The 23,024-nt window shown below is 36.6% G+C and overlaps 1 protein-coding gene across 1 annotated transcript in view; it reads right to left on the bottom strand.

The window, feature by feature from the left end:
* Positions 1-1,930: 1,930 nt before the first annotated feature.
* The window catches only part of LOC115222153 (renin receptor), a 33,580-nt gene continuing 12,486 nt past the window's right edge, over positions 1,931-23,024 (bottom strand). The window contains exons 7-8 of the mRNA XM_029792293.2: positions 3,708-3,821; positions 1,931-2,288 (exon numbers count right to left, since the gene is read on the bottom strand). Coding sequence (XP_029648153.1) covers positions 2,091-2,288; positions 3,708-3,821 — 312 coding nt within the window. The 3' untranslated portion in view covers positions 1,931-2,090. The remainder of the gene's footprint in view (positions 2,289-3,707; positions 3,822-23,024) is intronic.

Raw genomic sequence — 23,024 nt, 5'->3', positions numbered from 1 at the left:
GTGAATATGTATCATTGTATGTATGCGTGTGTGTGTATGTGTGTGTGTGAATATGTATCATTGTATGCAAGTGTGTGTGTGTGTGTGAATATGTATCATCGTGTGTATGTGTATGTGTGAGTGTGTGATGTGATGAAGGTATGTAGCTTAGTGGTTAGGGCGTTTGGCTCACAATCATAAGGCTGTGAGTTCGATTCTTTGTAGTGCATTGTGTCCTTAAGCAAGACATTTTATTTCACGTTGCAGTAGTCCACTCAGCCGGCAAAAATGAGTTGAACCTGTATTTTGAAGGGGTCAGTCTTGTTACACTCTGTGCCATGCTGAATCTCCCTGGGAACTACGTTAAGGGTTTACACGTGTCTGTGGAGCGCTCAGCCACATGCATGTTAATTTCATGAGCAGGCTGCTCCGTTGATCAGATCAGCTGGGACCCTCATCGTTGTAACCAATGGAGTGCCAGTGTGTGAGTGTATGTACAAGTCTATGTGAACATGTAAGTGCATGTGTGTGTGTGTGTTTGTGTGTGTGAGAGATGACAATGAGGAAAGAGCCAAAAAAGAAGTGATCCAATTTTCAGAAATATGGAAACATTTTTGAAGTTATGAAGAATATTTTCCAGACAAAAGGAAACCAAGAATTTGTAACACTGAACTGACTAGAGTTGGGGACAAAGGCATTGGAAGAGGTTACAAAAAGGCAGGGGGGATGTGCAGGATGTCATGAAAATCTGAAGACAACCACAATAAAATTTAAATAAAACAAAACAACAAATAAAATAAAATTAACATTTTATTTGGAAAAAACAAAAAGTATAAACAAAATATATCACAATAAAACAAAGTGGAATTGGAACAATAGAACTGGTTTATCAGAAAGGGCAGCTATTGTGTGGATGTGAGGGCGTTCATGCTTTAACAAACATGACCCAATCCAACAATTTATTGGTTTTTACAGTGGAATGTCAAACTTGAAAATATCTGATCTTCTAACAGAAAGATCAGACCTATGTACCCCTAAATCTACCCCTAAAATTGTAGACATACCCAGTCAAACACAAAGTTATCAAGAAGATTGTTCTATTTGAAAGTCTAAAGTTTAATATTTGAAATAAAACACAGAAAAAATATGGAATCATGTCACAAGAAATAACTGCAACAAAAGTCAAGATTCACTGAAAAATCTTCAGAAATTAATTCCAAACTTGACGAGTTTCTAGAATACTCCACATCTCAACAATAATTTCTCACTCAAAAAACTTATTTTCATATATTTAAATCTTAAATTTAAATACATGATTGAAATGAAATATTGCTATGAATTTGCTGCAAAAAAAAAAGATTAAACTTTTGGTAGGAACAAAAAAAAATCCTGGTTTTGATAAAACTTATGAAATAATTAGACAACTGAGGAGTTTAAAGTTGAGTGTTTTGTGAGAGTTAATTAAGTACAGCAGAGCCTGAATAGCAACAAGAAAAATATAAAGTTCCTGGTTAATTTGATCAATCAGTGAATTAAAACTAAACACATTAATTGATTTATTGGTCAACAGTAACGAGCAAAGATCTATTAACATGTAGGTAGAGAATTGCTGTAGAGGTAAAACAATTAAAACAACCTCACTAATAGTTTTATACATACACACACACACACACACATACACACACACATCAGTAAGATAGCTGTAACAATCTTACTGATGGCTTGATATATATATATATATATATATATATATATATATATTTATGTATATATATATACATACATATATATATATATATATGTATGTATGTGAGCATATATATGTACATACATATATATTTATATATATGTATGTACGTATGTGTGTATGTATGCATATATATATGTGTGTGTATGTGTATATATATATATATATATATATATATATATATATATATATATATATATATATACACACACACACACACACACCACATCAGTAAGACAGCTTTAACAACCCCCTCACTGCTGTCAATACCGAAATATGTCCCAAGCCTCTGCAAACAAACTTTCACTCAGAAATTTCAATTCATTTTCTAAGATGCAGAAGGAAAAAAACCCCAAATCTAGAATTATTCCTTTTTCAATCGCTGGCTGGTCATTCTGTAGATAACACTGTCACGGCCTGGGTCCATGTTCCAAATGCCGTAGGATATAACGAAAAGGGCCACCATCAGCACAATCATACCCCACAGAATGATGTTGAAAATGGAAGAGTAATTGTCAGAGTAGCTTCCAACGAGGTTTAGGGTGGAATTGGATTTTGCCTCCTGAAATGAGAAATTTGTAAGGAATTAATCAGGGAAATTAAAAGGAGACGGGTTAGAGTTGGTTAAAATAGGAAAGGTATTTGGGAGAAAATATCAATAATTCTCTAGGGTCTCCTGAAAAATGGTGAATTACATTCCATAGAGTGATGCCAATGAAATAGGCCTTACTGGCATTTGGGCTGGTGGCACGTGAAACATTCGAGCGAGGTCGTCGCCAGTGCCACTGGACTGGCTCCTGTGCAGGTGGCACAGAAAAAGCACCATTTGGGCATGGTCGTTGCCAGTACCACCACACTGGCCTCTGTGCTGGTGGCACGTAAAAAGCATCCACTACACTCTTAGAGTGGTTGGCATTAGGAAGGGCATCCAGCTGTAGAAACTCTGCCAGATCAGATTGGAGTCTGGTGCAGCCATCTGGTTCACCAGACCTCAGTCAAATCGTCCAACCCATGCTAGCATGGAAAGCGGACGTTAAATGATGATGATGATGATGATGATGAATTTATTCTCAAATAATCAGGAATTAATGTGAACACTGATATCATCAATATGTACACTTAAACCACAATTGTTCTTACTGGTATCACACACACAAGGCAGCAAGCTGGCAGAATCATTAGCACGCTGGATGAAATGCTTAGTGGTATTTCACCCGCTGCTACATTGTGAGTTCAAATTCTGCCGAGGTCGACTTTGCCTTTCATCCTTCCGGGGTTGATTAAATAAGTACCAGTTACGCACTGGAGTCGATATAATCAACTTAATCCGTTTGTCTGTCCTTGTTTGTCCCCTTGTGGGTAGTAAAGAAATAGGTATCACACGCACACACACTCACACATTCACTCACACAGACACACACACACACACACACAAAGCGTCACCAACTGGACACATCTTTTTATGACATGCAGTTGTTCAAAGATTGAATCCTGATTAAGCAGAATCTTCATAGTAAAGACTTGGCCAAGTGATTAGTGTGTTGCACTCATGATTGCCAGACCATGGGTTCTGTTTCCAGACAGGGCAGCATGTTGTGTTTTTGAGCAAACCCTAGTGCTGTGTGGGAACCAGCACATTAAAGCATGGACCCATTTCTTCAACATGTCATAAAAGGCAACCAAAACAGGTTGAGGTGGGATCTGCACTCCAGCCTCATAAAACCTTCACCAGTAATGACCACCCAGACAGATTCATAGAAGTTCTCTTCCAACTGAAGAGTGAGCCTCGATACTTACAACAGAGTTGGTCTCCACTAAAGATGACCAAGGTTCAAGGGTCAAGTGACCAATGAAGTCTACAACTGAAATGAGCCACAGTGAAATTTGAATTCAGGGCTCAAAGGACAGAAATAACACCACAAGGTATATTATACTCTAAAAGTTCTAGCAATATATTTTAGAATCTCAGCAGAATACTTACAATGACCTGCATCAAACTTCTGGTTTTGTGCAGTACATCTCCATGTATGGGTTGGGTGATGAGGACCTCAACAATGACACCATCGTCGTAGAGGTTGCGGAAGTCAGAGGTCATCTGGAAGAGAAGAGAGTCATCAAAAACATGAAGTTCAATGGAGCAGAACAAGTGAAGATGTGTCGTTATTAACATTAAATATTTGATCATTCATTACAGGTGGGTAGGATAGCGATGCAAAGTTACACATTAACTATTGATGTAGTCACAACAGTATGTCTGACTTTCCTTTCATCAGTTGTCATTGTTTAGCCCCAGGATGAACCTTACTGAGTAGACAGACCTAAGATCAAAAGCTTTCCAAACACGACTCTCCCACCTTTTATGAGGTATGCCAAGAATTAAAATATTCAAAGCTTCCTTTACCTTTCCAACAAGATATGATTCTAGAAAGAATTTGATTGCTATTTCTAACAGATTGAGTGACCACTTTGATTTGTTCCATGACCACCACTGCAGCAGTTGCTATTTCACTTCACAGCTGTAGTGAAGATTCGAACTCTAGATCAGTCAATCCACACTAAAAAGCGTGGATCTGTGAGATTTCACAGAATATATTTTTCACAACTGAGGCAGAGAAAAAAAAGATGGTTTTTAACCCTTTCGTTACCAACCCTGCTGAAACCACCTCTGGCTCTGAGTACAAATGTCTTGTCTTCATAAGTTTTGAATTAAAATCTTCCACCAAACCTTAGTCACAATTTATGTTCCTAACACTAGCTGAATGATGACTAAGTTATTTTACTAAATTCTTTTGTTATATTTAAAATTAATTGAAAGAAACAGAGTATCTCAAAATAAATACAGTAACGAAAGGGTTAATCAGAGGAACACACCATCATCATAATAATCCTATTATTATAAAAACAGAAATGGAATTCACTCTTGTCCCTCTTTACTACTTGGCATTTGACGATCTTTGTTCGGGGCCTCTGAGAGTGGAATGGACAATTAATGTGATCCAGGCTTGCAGAAGTAAGAAGCAACCTCGCAAAATTTTCACAATTTGCACCAGAAATCACCATTTTGAACTCAGATCTATCAAATCACTTTTATTAATCTGCAATAGATTAGATCTATAAATATAGGGTTTTTTTCTATGATTCAGTGTAGTTAGGTTATTATAACTAAATAAATACCCTTAATGTAATCAGGTTAATTAACTATGCAAACTTTCTCTTGTAATTAGGTTAAATAACTAATGTAAACTCCTTTCCACAGGTTCATCATCATCATCATCATCATCACTTAACGTCCATTGTCCTTGCTGGCATGAGTTAGATGGTTTGACTGGAGCTGGTAAGCCAGGTCCCAGTCTGATTTGGTATAGTTTCTATGGCTGGATGCCCTTCCTAACGTCAGCCACTCCAAGAGGTTATAAAACTAAATGTCCTGTTATGTAGTCAGGGCTTATTTATCTGTAAGGGAACTTGAACATTTATTTCTAAGAGAAACTGGTAAACCGCTTCTCTTCTCTGAACTCAACAATCCTCCGTTATAAAAATTACATTCTCACATACAACAAAGAAGTGGATGGCAGCTGGTATGGACGCAAGATACGACAGACATAGCAAACCTACACAATTACAAGACTCTATTGGAACTTCTTAGGAAAAAAAAAAAACAGAAATAAAAACTAACAAAAAGAAAAAAACTGATTCAAAAACAGATATATTTTTATGTTATCTAAAAAGAGCTCCCTATTTTTTTTTTAGAGTTAAACAAAGAGTGGGTCCTTAGATGTTGTTGTCGCAAATAACAAGCACACACACACACACACACAAATTGAACAAAGGCGATGAAAAGTAGAGGCTGTTAGTTAGAAGTGAACCAGCTTTCTGTGGTGTCAACTGTGACATGTGAGAGGCTGTTAATGATAAAGTTGCCGAAGCTAAAATATATGTTAGAGGAGGAGAGAAGAAAGATGGACGTATAATTAGTGGAAGACACCAAACAAATGAAGTCGGTCTAATTAGTATATTAGCAGCACGTCTTTGCAATCACTGCTACAGGCAGCAGAGGCAGCACTCCCTCCCCCCCTACACATACACACACACGGTGTCGTCGTTTAAGTAGTGGAGGAAATATTACCGGTACAGCTTGATTACTAATAAGATGCTGAGAAATATTTAAGACTAATCAAGATTTCTCAACTAGCCACACTATATAACTAGTCGTTCATTACTATAATGAACAGAATTAACTGTCACCCACAGCACACACACCCCCTCCACCCTGCACACACACACCTCCACCCCGCTCATCAAAAAACGATTCCTAATAATGTACTCCTCTGTGTGTGTGTGTGTGAGAGTGTGTGTATGTGTGTGTGTGTTTTTCTTTGATGTCTACAGAGATAAAAAGCTTGCAAGCTAACAGTGATTGGAGAGAACAATGAAGCAACTCCCATCCAGTGGTGGTGGTGGTCATGGTGGTGGTTATGGTACTGGCAACAGTGATTGTCAACGAAGTAGTAGTAGTAGTGGTAGTAGTAGTAGTGATAGTAGAGGTGGTAGTAGTAGTAGTAGTGGTGGTAGTAGTAGTGGTAGTAGTAGTGGTGGTGATGGTGGTTGTTGTAGTAGTGGTAGTGGTGGTGGTGGTGGGGAAAGTGGTGCCATGCCAGCTGTATAACATGTTCAAATGAATGAACATCAAACTAATAGAATGGAAACATCTTTAGGACAGTTCACTGCCGAGACTTTAGGTAGAGTTAATCAAATTTCAAGAAATAACAATTTACCTCCAGCCATTGACATTTATATTCCAAACTCTCAATGACATCATTAAAAGAAATGTCTTGTTTTCAAGAAATGAAATTTTTTTTTTTTTCCTACTTTTTTTCGTTTATTTTATCTTTATTTCTTATTTGTTCGTTATAGAAATTTAATATTTCATTCACAAACTATTTCACAGTCAAAACTAAAATGTATAAACAACAACAGAAAGCAAGGAAAAAAAGCGAAAGAAAAGAGAGAAATTTTACCATTTAAAAGGGGGGAAAAAAAAATATTTTTGCTCAACTTTTTTCAAAAGAGAAACTATTCTAATTTCTAAGAAATTATTGGCATCTTTAAATGTTGAATTCCAATCAGAGCAGCAGAAGTTGTTGATCAAATTTAAACAAAATTCACAATTCTCACCAAACAATTAATAAAACTAAACCACCTGAAACTTGCCGGATATATTTTAGCTACAACTTCATTAGAAATATCTCTCTCTATATAAACGGCAGTTTGTCTGTGCGTGTTTCTGTGTGTCTGTTTTCTCGTACCCTCACCCTGACCACGGCTTTCAACCGATTCTGATGAAACTTGACACACACATAGCCCAATGTCATAATTCAAAACTAACGCAGCGACAATTTTGAAAAGTTCCCCCAGTTCTGAAAAAAATCGATAAATTCGACATGGGGTCGAGAATCAGAAACCCAGACCGTCTAGGGGACGCAACTCCACCTTTTTTAACTCTCAAAAAAAATTTACCATCATTTTTTTTCCATTTTTTTGCTATTTTTTGGCTATAACTCTCTAAAAATGCTTTATAGTTATTTCCCTTACAAACCTGAGCAACGCCGGGCGATACTGCTAGTCAGTAATACAAACGGGTCCACTTGGTTTGTTCTCACAATACAGTGATGTAGTCATGGAAACTTGACTCAAAGTCGACACTATCAAGTAAATGCCATGTTGATGAAGTAATACTATAATTAAGTTCCCTTGGGTTTAAATTAACATTAATTACACCAGTAAATTCACAAGTGCCCTTAAAATCACATTCATCACCCCTATGTAACAATTTAAATACTGTTTAACAGAAATACCGGACAACTAAGTGGTCATCACAAACTAATGTTCATATGGAATATCAACAGTTTGATATTAGGAATATATTTAACAGGACAACACATGATGGTTATTCTTGGACTTTATATATTTTGTTGGGGGGGGGGGGACAGAAAAAAACAGTTTCATAAATTAATTTTTAAGAAGAATTTATCTGAATTTTAAACATTTTGAATTAAAGTGTGTATGAGAGAGAGAGAATTACAACTCCATATCTAAAGTTCAGCCTTGTTTGAACATTGGGGAAATTATTGCTGAAAGTTGTGAGGCATCTAACAACACCAGCCAGTCACAAATTGTGTGACACCAGGTATAATTCCTATCACATGCATTCATTTCCACCTACCACCAGACACCCAAATTGCTTCTCACCAACCTGTGGACATACAATGAAGGTTAACAGACACACACTGGTCAGTATTAAATCAGTCAAATGACAGCTTCAGGTTTGGTTTTGAATATGACTCCACTGCAATTAGAATGATTTCAGTGACCGAGAGAGATGTCTGAGAGAAATAGCTCACACTTCATAGTAAACACTTGTAATGCCTGTCAAGTCCTAGATGTACGATGAAACTATTTCAGTTTTCATAGTAAACAGTAACATCATAAAATAGCACTTTAAATGACTGTCATTAGTTTTTCCACAATCTTGCGATTTGAATTTGTGTGTATTGAACCTGGAACCAGTGCCCTCACATTGTGTGTGTGTACGTACACAGATACATGTATGGCTGTGTGGTTAAATAGCTTACTTCCTAACAATGTGGTCTCAGGTTTAGTTCCACTGCCTGACACCGGGGACAAGTGTCTATCACTATATATAGCCTTGGGTTGACCAAAGTCTTGTGAGTGGGCTTGGTAGACAGAAACTGAAAGAAGCCCACCATGGTTGTCAATGATGATGGTCATCATCATACAAGCAAGGTTTTCTGTTTCCAGTCTTCTGTGGGGAAAATGTCTGGCCACAGAAAATATTACCTCGGTTGAAGACAGTTGAGGGTTGATAACTGGAAGAGCACCCAGTCATAGACAGATCAACCTGGCTCATGCGAGCCCGAGAAGGTGGATGTGGGAACAATGATGCTGAATCATGATGGTATGTATGCTGTGGTGAGGGTGTATGTGTATTTTTATGCATATATAATACGTGTATGTATTTACATGTGTGCGCGTGTGTATGTGTATATATATATATATATATATATATATTAGAAGGTTTGGAGATGATGTACAGGTATTTTATATTAGAAGAAATGAGGTACTCAGAAATTCAGATGGTTTTATATTTACAGATATTAATTGTATATTACATGTTCGCTTTCCAGACATTTGTACATTACTGCATATACTCTGACAAGTTGTGGCGCACCTGAGCACTGTATACAATAATTTCATTATTATATTATATGTTTTTATACATCATACATCATATAGCATATATTAGTGGAGTTTTCAAAGTGAACTAAGTTCTTAAGGAAAATTTGACTATTTTTATAGTGTTATTGAGTGTATGTGTGTGTGTATATATATATATATATACATATCAATATGTATATATATGTATGTGTATGCATGTGTAGGTACATTATATATGTATGCATATATGTAAAACATATACACACACACACTGTCAATTATGGAATAATTAAGAGTAATTTATGCTAAAAGTAAAATTGATGAGTGATGAAATTTAATGGAACAAATTAGAGATTTTATTGGAAAAGAAGATGAAAAAAAAAATCTGTCTTTTGTGGATTTGTTGAAAGAGACCTGTCAAGGAATTGAACTCAAAACTCTAGTGCTTCTCTCTTTACTCCTCTCCAACTACACTGACACCTCAGCGAAATGCTAATAATTGTTTTTGTCTTGCAAAATGTTTGATTTTCGGAGTCTCATAATAATAACGGCAACGGGCTCGCAACTTCGTTTATTGGTTGATGCACAGCTTAACAAACTTTAGCTAATTTCATTAATGGCTGTCTCGCTGATTAGAGGGACTTTCTTATCAGACTAATTGACATGAAAGCTGGCAAATTCAGCCAATGAAAAGATAGTTCATTAGATAATAAAATTAAAAAAGAATGTTTTGTAATTTTCTGGCCAATTTCATACTGATGGCTCTCCCCCCTCCTCCTCCCCCTCTGTCCCTCCCTCTCCGTTCTTTGATAAGCAATTAAGAGAATATTTCTTCGTTCTCCTTCATCAGTTAAGTCTTGCTTGTAATTCGTCTACAATTGTTTTATTTCATTTATACACACACACACACACACACGTGTGTGTATATATGTATGTATAAATATATATATAGATATATATATAAATATATATACACACACACACACGTGTGTACATATATGTATGTATATATATATATATATATATATATATATATATATATATATATAGAGAGAGAGAGAGAGAGAGAGAGAGAGAGAGAGAGAGAGATACACACACAGACTATGCATCTATACACACACTGCTTTTATTAAACTATTATTCTTAATTCTTATTTAGACTTAACAGAATTACTCCAAGACATACACAACGGATGGGGGTTAGAGTAAAAGCTGGTGGTGGTGGTGGTCACAGTGAAGGGGGTGGGGTGAGGGTGGGGGTAGTGGTGTCAGTAATTACCAAGAAATAACCATTATACATTTTGATTTTTTTTCTTCTTAAAAACCAAAAAAAAAAAAAAAAAAAAAACCCTATTAGTAATTTTATTTGTAATAAAGAATTGTCAGTAGCATTATTATTATTATTGTTATTATTATTGGTCGATTGGTTCTACATAAGAATCTGGTCTGCCACAAATGATCCAATTTAGGGTTATTAAGAATCTACAGAAAATACTAATTTGTTGAAATTACGTTACTTTTTCACACTATAAAAACTTTCCCACTTCTCAATGTTGATGGAAATAGACGGCACCAACCAGCCCCGGTCCTCCTCTTCCCTCAGCACTGCTCCAAGTCCTCATCCTTCAACAACAAACCCAGTTCTTTTCTTTCAGCAACCACCTCAGTACGGATATTGCACTGGAGTTTCACTTTCTTGTGTCAACCTCTAAATCTCCCATTAAAGCAATATTCTTATTCTGATAACCCTTTCTACTAAAAGCACAAGACCTGAAATTCAGGGGAAGGGGACTAATCGATTGCATCGACCCCAGTATTTCACTGGTATGTAGTTTATCAACCCCAAAAGGATGAAAGGCAAAGTTGACCGTGGTGGAATTTGAACTCAGAACCTAGTGATGGGCGAAATACCTATTTCTTTACTACCCACAAGGGGCTAAACACAGAGAGGACAAACAAGGACAGACAAACGGATTAAGTCGATTATAATGACCCCAGTGTGTAACTGGTACTTATTTAATCGACCCGGAAAGGATGAAAGGCAAAGTCAACTTCGGCGGAGTTTGAACTCAGAACCTAGCGGCAGGCGAAATACCACTAAGCATTTTGTCCGGTATGCTAACAATTCTGCCAGTTCAGCTCACCCACCTTCTTACTCTAATAACCAACTAACTCTATCACTACGTCCAATTCAAGAACTTTCAAACAAAAATACCACAGTCAGCGTTATAAGTTCCATCTCTCATCTCTCAGGCTCAAACTCTCCCATCAATCCATCCACCTACTGAAGGTGTCACAGGACCTTACCCCAATCAATGTCCTGTCGACTTTCCATGTTTCAGGGTTTAGTTGCCTTCTCCAGCCACACCCTTTCTACACACACAACTACACTGTTGCAACACCATCCCTTATGAACCCTGGGGCCCAAAACAGCATACTTACTGTCACGCTATTCTTTCTTCAATAATAAACCCCTGCATGCTGCAGTGGAGTCGCAAACTAATTCTGAACGCCTTATTTCTTCCCTGGGCCTGGACACACTGAAACTCCGACGTCTGGCAGCTGACTTGGCAGACACCCATAAAATTATTAACCATCTTACCAACAATAACTCTGAGCACCTTTTCAAACTCCACCCGTCTAACACCCGTGGACAGGTTTACAAAGTCAGAAAACAGCACAGCTCCCATGACTTCAGGAAACATTTTTTCACGCTGAGAGTTGCTGAAGCATGGAACAAACTGCCAGCATCAGTTGTTTGTTGTTAGAGCACTGCATCCTTCAAAACTTCCATGTTTCCTGAGATTCACCAACACTACACCTGATCTTTCTCCCCTCCATGCACACGCAAGCATCTATCTGACTCATACACTGTTCACTTCCCAGACATTTGTACATTACTGCATATGCTTTATACGCACTTTTGACAAGTTGTAGTGCACCTGAGCACAATAATTTCATTATTATTATTATTATTATTATTATTAAGCCAGCAATGTGTTGGTGGAGTCCACACAGTTGTTTCACTGACCATTTATGTACCAGCTTTAACTTGGGGTTTACAAACAACCCATCAGACTAATGGGACCCAGAAAAGCAATGGGCACCACTTCTCCCACCGCACACATGCAAGTAATTTCTATTTTGTAATCAGTCAGTCAGCAACCAAAATTTAGTCCTAGATTTTAACATCTCAAAAAAGTAAGTCAAATACTTATTCCTCATACTTCCTTATTATTTCCTCTTACTTCACCCATCATCACAACCTACGTGACCACCGCCATCACCCACCACCGCCACCACCATCCCCACCAGGAAATTGTTATTTTCTAACCTGACTCTTTAAGTGCAGGTTAACATATATAAAGCAGTGAAGCATATTTTTTATTTTTTAAATTTAAATGAGTGGAGGAGTTCACTTATATCAGGTTAGCACATGCACTTGACTGTACGTCTTTCATGTGGAAGGTGTCCCTGTGACATGCTCCCATGTCAACATAGTCAAAGATATAAAATATAACTGAATCCCAAAATTTAAGGTAGATCCAAATTACAGTCTATCATAGATGTAATGATGTTCATTCATTGTATGTCTATTTTTCTGTGCAAGCACAAGTGGAAATTGTTATCTGAGGCCTTCCTGATGCTAACCCTTAGCCATTTCTTCAAGTAAAGGGATCACTTAACCCTTTTGCGTGTAGTTGTGATACCTGTGTCGGTGGCACATAAAAAGCACCATCCGAACATGGCCGATGCCAGCGCCATCTTGACTGGCTTCTGTGCCGGTGGCACATAAAAAGCACTAACTGATCGTGGCCAATGCCAGCCTCCCCTGGCACGTAAAAAGCACCCACTACACTCAGATTGGTTGGCATTAGGAAGGGCATCCAGTTGTAGAAACACTGCCAGATCAGACTGGAGCCTGGTGCAGCCTCCTGGCTTCCCAGACCCTAGTCGAACTGTCCAACCCATGCTAGCACGGAAAACGGACGTTAAATGATGATGATATATATATATATATATATACTTACATATACATACACACACACATATATATACTTACACACATATATATATATATATATATATACACATACAATATATACACACACATACATACATACAATATATACACACAAACATGCATATATTCACATATATAAAAATATGACAGCTTTCTAGCAGTTTCTTATTTCTTTACTACCCACAAGGGGCTAAACACAGAGAGGACGAACAAGGACAGACAAACGGATTAAGTCGATTATATTGACCCCAGTGCGTAACTGGTACTTAATTTATCAACTTCGGCAGAATTTGAACTCAGAACATAACAGCAGACGAAACACCGCTAAGCATTTCGCCCAGCGTGCCAACATTTCTGGCAGCTCGCAGCTTTCTAGCAGTTTCTGCCAACCAAATCCACTCCCAAGGTTTTGGCTGGCCCAGTGCTATAAGTAGAAGGCATCTAAAGTGCTGTGCAGTGTGACTGAACTGAAAACCAGGTGGGTGGAAAGCGAACTTCTCTACCACACAGCCATGGCCCTTGCTTTGTAAAGAAATATAGGAAAGGGATGAGGAGGAGGAGCAGAAGGAGATATTTATAAGGTGTGGACAATTAATTAGGTAATATGTGGTGTACCTGCAATGACCAAACTGTTCTGGTCTGTGCGTGTGTGTGGTGCATAGCTTGCAGTGCACTTCCCTGAACATATTCACACACAAAAAAGCCTTTTTCATTCTTTCAGTCATTTGACTGCAGCCATGCTGGAGCACCACCTTTAGTCAAACAAATCGACCCCAGGACTTATTCTTTGCATGGCTAGTACTTATTCTAGTGGCCTCTTTTACCGAATTGCTAAGTTACGGCGATATAAACACACCAACATCGGTTGTGAAGCGATGGTAGGGGTACAAACATATATATATATAAACACACATGCATATATTCCCATATACAAATATGTGACAGTTTTCTAGCATGAAAAGCGGACGTTAAACAATGCTGATGATGACACATGACGGGCTTCTTTCAGTTTCCACCTACCAAATCCACTCACAAGGCTTTGGTTGGCCCGAGGCTATAGTAGAAGACACTTGCTCAAGGTGCCATGCAGTGGGACTGAACCCAGAACCATGTGGTTTGTAAGCAAGCTACTTACCACACAGCCACTCCTGTGCCTATCAAATATTATTATTATTATTATTATTATTATTATTGTGGTTATTGTTATGTAAAAGTGACATCATTTGTCAAAGAGTTCCAAAACTTAAAACCGTTTTCTCTCTCTCTTTCTCTCATACCTACAAAAGAAGTGTCATCGTCTCACACACACACACACACACACACACACACAGAGTAACTCGCACGGTTTGCGTCTTCAAAATAAATACACATCAACATAATTAATAGAACTTTAAGTTAACTAATGAAAACTGATTAACAATTAGCTAAAATGAATTTCACACAGATTCAACAAAGAATGCAAAACAGACGAAGAACGAGAAAGAACATGGCTAATAAAATAAATGGAAACAGCGGGGAAATATTAATGTTTTTTTATTATCATTAAACATCTCATTGAAGAGAACTCCTTTTTAATTTCAAATGACGACAACAACAACAACAACAATAAAAATAATAAGAAGAATGACGACGACGACGATGATGATGATGATGATTATGATGACTGCTTTATGGATTGGTAAACACAATATTTCAATTGACCAATACAATATTTTTCAATGAAATATTTAAGAAAAATGTCAAGTAATGTGTAAGATGATGAGGTGAAATTAAAAGGAACATAAATATAATGCATCTTTACAAAAACCATTTTGTTTGAGTGCCTATTTAAGGTTAAGATTGTTTCTTTTCTTTTTTATTCTTTAACCTTTTATTTTATATTTAGATATTTTTTGTTGTTGTTGTTTGTTTTTCAATTTTTTTCTTTTCTTTTCTTCATTTGAATAAGATTGTACTTGACAAAAAATGGTCCTTCAGCGAATCTATTATCATTAAAAGCAGACAAACAACATTTCAGACGAGGAGCTTTCGTTTCGTTAAGAAATTATATTCATAGACATGTATTATGATGTGAACAAAAGAGTTAATATCTCAAGTTCAATCTGTAGAGTGCTTACGATTTCACTCCATTTAGAAGCAACTTCTCATATATTGATATTTGCTAATTTTATTTCACTGAAAAATTACTTAATTGCCATGTCAAAGAGGTCTGTACAACTGAAGGAAGTGGCTCCTCTCTCTCTCTCTTTCTTTCTTTCTTTCTTTCCCTCGCCCCCCCACCCCACCCACACATGTCCCGCCTGCCTCCCACCCAAGCATTCAGTTAATATTTTTACATCTTTGTTACATTGTGGTTGCTGGCTGACATCATGCTATCATCTCTCTCTCGCTCACCGCCGCCGCTGCCGTCGCCTTACACAAATTCAAACAGCCACGGCAAAGCCCACCACCCCCTCGCTCCCCCACCCTCTGTTTGCTCTCTATAATATTCAATTCACCGAAGCACATCTCACTACACTTGAGAAACCATTTTAGATAATTTACTTTAAAAGCTTTTGTCAGTAAAAAGAAATACAAACACAATAAAATAAATTGAAAAGAGTAGAATCCAAAATTGGAAATGCACCTATATTAATAGAATAACTATTAATATGGAAAGTAAATAAATCGTCCATAATTCAGAAACAAAAGATGACAAAAAAACAGAGTAATGAAATGGGAGTTGGAGGCAATTATTCATTGCTTTCTAAGTTCAAACTAATTACAGAAACTAAATCTATAAAGTTTTAACCTGACAACTGAATAGTGGTGGTGGGGGGGTAAATAAAAGGAGGGGGAGAAGGGGTTTCTCTGAATTCAACAACTTAAAACCAAATTAGGAAGATTTGATGCTTGGAAGAAAATAATTTCTAATGTATCAAAATGTTTCACCGTTTATTCAATATGAAATATTTGATGAAATGTTTTATCAACATGCTAGCAGTATCGCCCGGCCTTTGCTCGGGTTTGTTTCGACCCTTTAGAATTGGAATTTTTGAAAAGTAAACATTTTGCATTATGTAGCTTGTTATTCTCTTTGAGTGAACCATTTTCTGGTTGAAATACACCGAAAAATGGCGACACAGCAGTAAGAAAAAATCATAAAAATAGGGATTTTCATAGAAAAAAAAGCACCTTTTTGATGTAAATAATTTTTGGTGTTAACATGGTCCGATTTCTATGGAATGAAGAGCAAGCCTTCTCCTATCATACTCCCAATTTTGGTCAACTTGTGCCGCAGGGTCTTGGAGGAGATAGTGTTAGTTGAAGGCTACCAAACCTGCCATACACAGACAACTTCAGCTTTATATATATATATATATATATAGATTTAAGATCAGTGAGGAATTTTTACCGTCTTCAGCCCAGTTCTATTTCTTCTACTTTTCAAAGATATAAACAAACACAAGAATTATCTTTGCTAAGATTTATCTGCTGATGGCCTGGTTCTTGATAGAATTTGCCAAAAAACTACAGACAAACTAATTAAAATATAATCAAGTTTTTAAAATGAGTCAAAAACCTTTGAACAACTGAGATTATCCATAAACTTAGAAGGTAAAAGTTTCCTCTATGTATGACAGGTGCAAAGTATGGTCAACACTACAGCATGTTCCATTCTGTGAGTGTGATCAATCGTTAGTGCTGAGTCAATAATCTTCTTACAAGAACAAAACTAACAAAATTTGTCTCAAAAAAGCTAGACAGGAAAATGTGCTGCAACATTTCCCAACCAAAGTTTCTTCCATTTCATAACGAATATGAAAAAGATATGACATTGGCAGTGGCTCAGGAAATCTTGATAAAATTCTGAGAGTTCACCAATTCCAATTCTTTGATACCGTTTACAGCTGGAATAAGTTGTAGAAATATTTGTCACAACCAATGAAGGATGGGGACACAGAGAGGAGGGTAGGTTAAAGATGAGAGACAGACAAAACTATACGAAATTTAGTTTCAATAGATGAGATGAGAGAGAATAGCAATGAAGATCTATCCAACCCATTCAGGAATTGAAAAATAGACATCATGATGATGATGATAAATACATTAGGAAATCCTCAGGTAAATATCAGTCCCAAAGTTCTGAATCAGTTTTATTTATGTAAGTCAAGAAAAAATGTTAGATTTTGTCCACTAAAAGATCAATTGTTACCATAGAAACACAGCATTTAAGACACCCTGCTGCATTTGAAACATCTGGCTGCATTCGCTGCACCCTGCTACATTAGAGGCAACCTGCTACATTTGAAGTACCATGTTACATTAGAGGAAACCTGCTACAGTTAAGGCACCCTGCTACATTTGAAACACCCTTTTATATTAGAGACAACAAGCTATATTTAAAGCAACCTGCTACATTTGAGGCAACCTGCCACATTAGAAGCAACCGGCTACATTTGATGCAACCTGCTACATTAGAGGCAACCTGCTGTATTAGAAGTAACCTGCTACATTTGAAACACCCTGTTACATTTAAGACACCCTGCTACATTTGAAGCACCATGTTACATTAGAGGAAACCTGCTACATTAAAAGTAACCTGCTACATTCAAGGCAACCTGCTACATTTAAGGCACCCTGCTACATTTGAAACACCCTGTTATATTAGAGGCAACAAGCTATATTTAAAGCAACTTGCTACATTTGAAGCAACTGGCTACATTTGATGCAACCTGACACATTAGAAGCAACCGGCTACATTTGAGGCAACCTGTTGCATTTAAGATTCCAGCAGAGTCAGATATCAGGCAATCCCAACATATTGTTGCCAAAAATATACTTTACCAACAAAATCAATGAAACAGTTTGAAAAATCCAAACTGGCAAATGGCATAAAACTAAAAATCTAAATTCTATTTAATTAGAAATTTAAGATAATATTTGAATATAATTCATCATCAATAATGATAAACTGGAGCAAGTTGTTATTTATTTTGAAAATAATTGGTAGAAAGTAAAAAAAAGGGAATGATACCAGCTTGCACTATATTAGTGTGCGTGTGTGTGTGAGTGTGTGTGTACGTATTGAGAATGGTGCTTTCAACACAGAATAAATAAACAATAGGTTATAGAGTCATGTAATGAAGTTCAAACTTTAAATATTGCTGTTGTAAATCATTTGAAAGACAATATTTGAACAGGCTTCTCGCAATATTGACCAATTCTGAAAGATAATTCCACAGTTGTGCTTGTTGCTAAAGCATTTACAAAAGCCAAAATCTTTAAATAAAAACAGATGCCAGTTTTTAGTCGATGCTCATCTCGACTTCAACACATTTTAACACTCATCATTTATCTCGGACAGAAAAAAACCAAACAAAAACCAGCAGAATTTTAAAGAAATTTTTGAAAATTCAAATACAAAAATGGAAAAGAAAGTAAATTTAATGTAACGATGTGTTTACCAAAAGTCTAATCAAGTTAAGTCAACAAAACGGTTTTTAATGTTAACAATCACAGAACTATTGAACTGAAAGTTCTATAATCTTCTCAAGGATGATCCATCAAATAAATTTCTTCACTACAAATTTCAAGAATCAGCGCCACAGCTTCACATACCATTATTGAACCTTAACATGCTTCCCATGGTTAGCTTCCTTGTCTTTTCTTTAGCCAAAAGACGACAACTACTTTCTGTGAATTGGTTTTAGCCCAACATTCTATTTTAATAAAACTCTGCACTATCCCAGCATGGCCATATTCCATTGTCCTGAACAAGAAGAATAGCTACAATAATTTATAGACCTGAAGACCTGTCGAGCCGAGTAAAATCATGATCATGGCTGATGCCAGTGCCGTCTGACTGGCACCCATGCTGGTGGTATGGGTAAAAAGCAACATTCAAGTGTTGGGTCTCATGGGGACAGTGACAGGTAACTGAGACCTTTGGCGATATACCGTGCTTGTGTTGACCGGTCAATTCAAGTGAGACCATAGTTGTGCCTGGTGCTGGTTTCAGGTCAATGGCACCCATGCCACTGGCACATAAAAAACACCCACTATACTCTCAGAGTGGTTGGCATTGGGAAGGGCATCCAGCCATAGAAACCTTGCCAGATCAGATCAGAACCTGGTGCAGTTCCCTGGCTTTCCAGTTTTCAGTCAAACTGTCAAACCCATGCCAGCATGAAAAACAGACGTTAACCCTTTCATTACTGTATTTCTGTTGAGATGCTGTGTTTCTTTCAATTATTTCAAATATAACAAAGAATTTAGTAAAATAACTTCGTTATCATTTAGCTGATGTTAGGAATTGTGACTAAGGTTTGGTGGAAGATTTTGATTCAGAACTTATGAAAACAAGACATTTGTACTTAGAACCAGAGCTGGTATCAGCCAGGTTGGTAATGAAAGGGTTAAATGGTGATGTCAGGAGACATATATGATTAATTTTGGTTTTTGAAAAATTCTACAATACTGAGTGTGTTATCGAATATTTAAATGAAAAAAAAAATTGGGGGAGCAGATTTAAAAACTCGATACAAAATGTGTAAGAGGACATTACGATAGCCCTGTGCCACAAAGTGTGTAAGGGAGAACAATTGAAGCCCTGCATTACAAGATACAAGCTGAGGAAGAGGGAGCCCTAAAAGCCCTGTAAATGACATTGAGTATTAGTGACAAGGCAGCAAGCTGGTAGAATTTTTAGCTTCCAGGTAAAATGCTTCGTGGCATTTCACCTGTCTGTACATTCTGAGTTCAAATTCCGCCAAGGTCAACTTTGCCTTTCATCCTTTTGGATAACTACCTGCTGAGCACTGGGGTCGATGCAATCAACATAGCCCCTGCCTCCGAAATAGCTGGCCTTGTGCCAAAATTTGAAACCAAATTTAGTAGCAATTGATCTTGTTGATTCTGTTGCATATCTGTTAGTCTGCTTTTATATTTTTCTGGAGAAACTTCTGCATAGATTAATTATTTTAATAATTAGTAACACTCTAGCTTGATTTAATTACTGATCCCTAATTTAGTATTGCTATGTCATCTCCATTGAGTCCCGTGATAGATAAATAGCAAATCTAATACGACCAACAGACATAACAATTGAGTTTGTGCCAAGACAGTTGACAGAACAAACTTGACTTAAAAAGACAGTAAAACCAACTTCTGTTCCAAGTGGTCGTTTTAGCTTGTTTATTTTTTCAGTTATCCAGGGTACGGAATAGAAAAGGAACGAGGTAACATCGTTCGGTCCTTAGAACCATCAACCCAATATCAAACGATACCAAACTTGGTCAAAATTATTTATACTAAAATATTTTGTCCCTGGCACAGATTCCATGGCTCCAGACACAATATGATCAGATCTCCACCCCCGTCATCTATTGTAGTTGAAATTTAATTTATTAACATATAACATTGAATTGGTTAACTTCTACAACTGAAAGGAGATCAGTGTAAAAGTTTATCAAAGATCATTGCTGTGACTTTTTGAGACAAAAATACAAAAAATGGGTAAAGTGTTCTGTCAGATGTTCTGAATATGAAGAAATGGGAACAATTGTTAGAGATTGGTAATTATAGGCGCAAGAGTGGCTGTGAGGTAAGTAGCTTGCTTAACCACATGATTCCGGGTTCAGTCCCACTGTGTGGCACCTTGGGCAAGTGTCTTCTATTATAGCCTCGGGCCGAGCAAAGCCTTGTGAGTGGATTTGGTAGACGGAAACTGAAAGAAACCCATCGTATATGTATATATATATGTGTGTGTGTGTTTGTGTCTGTCCCCTCAACATCGCTTGACAACCAATGCTGGTGTGTTTACGTTCCTGTAACTTAGCGATTCAGCAAAAGAGACCGATAGAGTAGGTACTAGGCTTACAAAGAATAAGTCCCGGGGTCAATTTGCTCGACTAAAGGCGGTGCTCCAGTCATTGTTTCAAATGACTGAAACAAGTAAAAAAGAGTAAAGACTGATGACATTAATAATTAGAAAAATTAATAACTTCCTTAATAGAGGAACTGCATATTTTCAGAAATGATAAAATGCTACAGGGTGATCCAAAAGCCACAAAGGGGTTATAATCCATTCATGTTCTGTTTTAAATTAACGATACCTTAGCAGCATCTACAATATGTTTATAGGAAATGAAAAAATGCCTCATGTGAGGCATGAAAAATCATCTCTGGTAAACTACAAATGAAAATATGTAATTAAAACAAATTTATTAAAATTTTAGACCCTTTCGTGACTTTTGGGCTGCCCTATACATGAAGATAGCTATTACTACCACAAAACTGAGAAAAATGACTACTACTACTACTAGTCCTATAAAATTATGAAAACAGTTGCTGCTGCTGCTACTACTACTACTACAAAACTATGGAAATCTCAGTAAAACTAAATTACAGTCACTCTCACTTTAATAAATATTATAGAAATAATATTTATTCTATAGTATTTATTAAAGTGAGAGTGACTGTGTGTGTGTGTTTGTGTATGTGCGTGTATAAAAACGTTGATTTATTAGTTTCACATTGCAAAGACAAAACGCCTGGGGCTACTGCTGTTTTTTGACTATTTTTCATTGATGAAGAGAAAAAGGAAGGAAAGAAAGTAAAAAAAAAAAAGGGGGGGGGGAAATTCTATGACCAAAACACAAGTTCATTAGTTTGTAATCAGTTGAATATGTGCGTCTCTCTCTATGTATATGTGTGTATATATGTATATATATATATATATATAGATAGATAGATAGATAGATAGATAAATAATTGTGGTCTTTTTTAAAAACCATTATAGAAATTATTTACTCTTATTATTATATTATAAATAGATAGATAGATAGATACCTATCAATATATATAACATGTTGCATTCAGAAGCAGTGTATGATAGTAGAATTTTCAACTTGAGTCAAATATAACAAACTACTCCAAATTGTGGTTAGAGTGCAATCTAGACTGGCCAGTTTGTACTGGCATCGAATCGCATGAGATGTAACAAAGAAGTCAAACCAAATAGTGAGATCTTGAAGTCATTTAATATGGACATTTCAGGATTGCAATAATATACAATAGGAAATACATCCATTATGCAAAGATTGAGATGCTTTGACTGAGGAAGGTTTACGAAATGGATGCATTTTCTATTGTATATTACGCAAAACCTGAAACGTACGTATTAAATGATCTCAAAACATCACTATTTGGTTTGACTTTGTTGTTACAACCATATATACATACAACCATACACATATATACACATATACATACATCCGTACACATACATATATACACATATACATACATCCATATACATACACATATACATACATATATACACATATACATACATCCATATATACACATAACCCATGCTAGCATGGAAAGCGGACGTTAAACGATGATGATGATACATCCATATATACATATATACACATACATACATCCATATATATATATATATGAGAGAGAGGGAGAACATTTCAACCAGCCATATCTGCTGCCCGTTTATTCTACCCTGCTACCCAACAATCTCCTTCTAAATAAACAATCACATCATGAAAATCTCAAAGCTATGAGATAATGCATAATTAATTCAAAACAGAGTGAATTAATAAGCATTACATTTGATAGAGCTGTTTCAATGCTAAAGGGATGTGCGTGTATGTATACACGCACCCCTAAACACACATACATATGTAGTGTGTTCAAAAAGGCACCAAATCACTCTTCCATCTTCTCTGGTTGAAGAAAGGAAACGGATATAATGTAATCCCAGATATGTTACGATTGAACAGAAATGGGATAATCACATAAGGAACATCTCTTGGATTAGGGCAAACATGGATCTATTGAACAAGAACCACCACCTGAGCCTATATTATTATTATTATTATCCATGATATTTACCCAACTCCTGTCTACAGCCTAAAGATACTCTTTACTCTCTTACTTGTTTCAGTCATTTGACTGCGGCCATGCTGGAGCACCGCCTTTAGTCGAGCAAATCGATCCCAGGACTTATTCTTTGTGAGCCTAGTACTTATTCTATCGG

The sequence above is a fragment of the Octopus sinensis genome, linkage group LG19 (genome assembly GCF_006345805.1).
Source record: "Octopus sinensis linkage group LG19, ASM634580v1, whole genome shotgun sequence".
Lineage (NCBI taxonomy): Eukaryota > Metazoa > Mollusca > Cephalopoda > Octopoda > Octopodidae > Octopus > Octopus sinensis.
The sequence above is the reverse complement of the archived record's forward strand: the minus strand, read 5'-3'. Positions and strand labels throughout refer to the sequence as shown.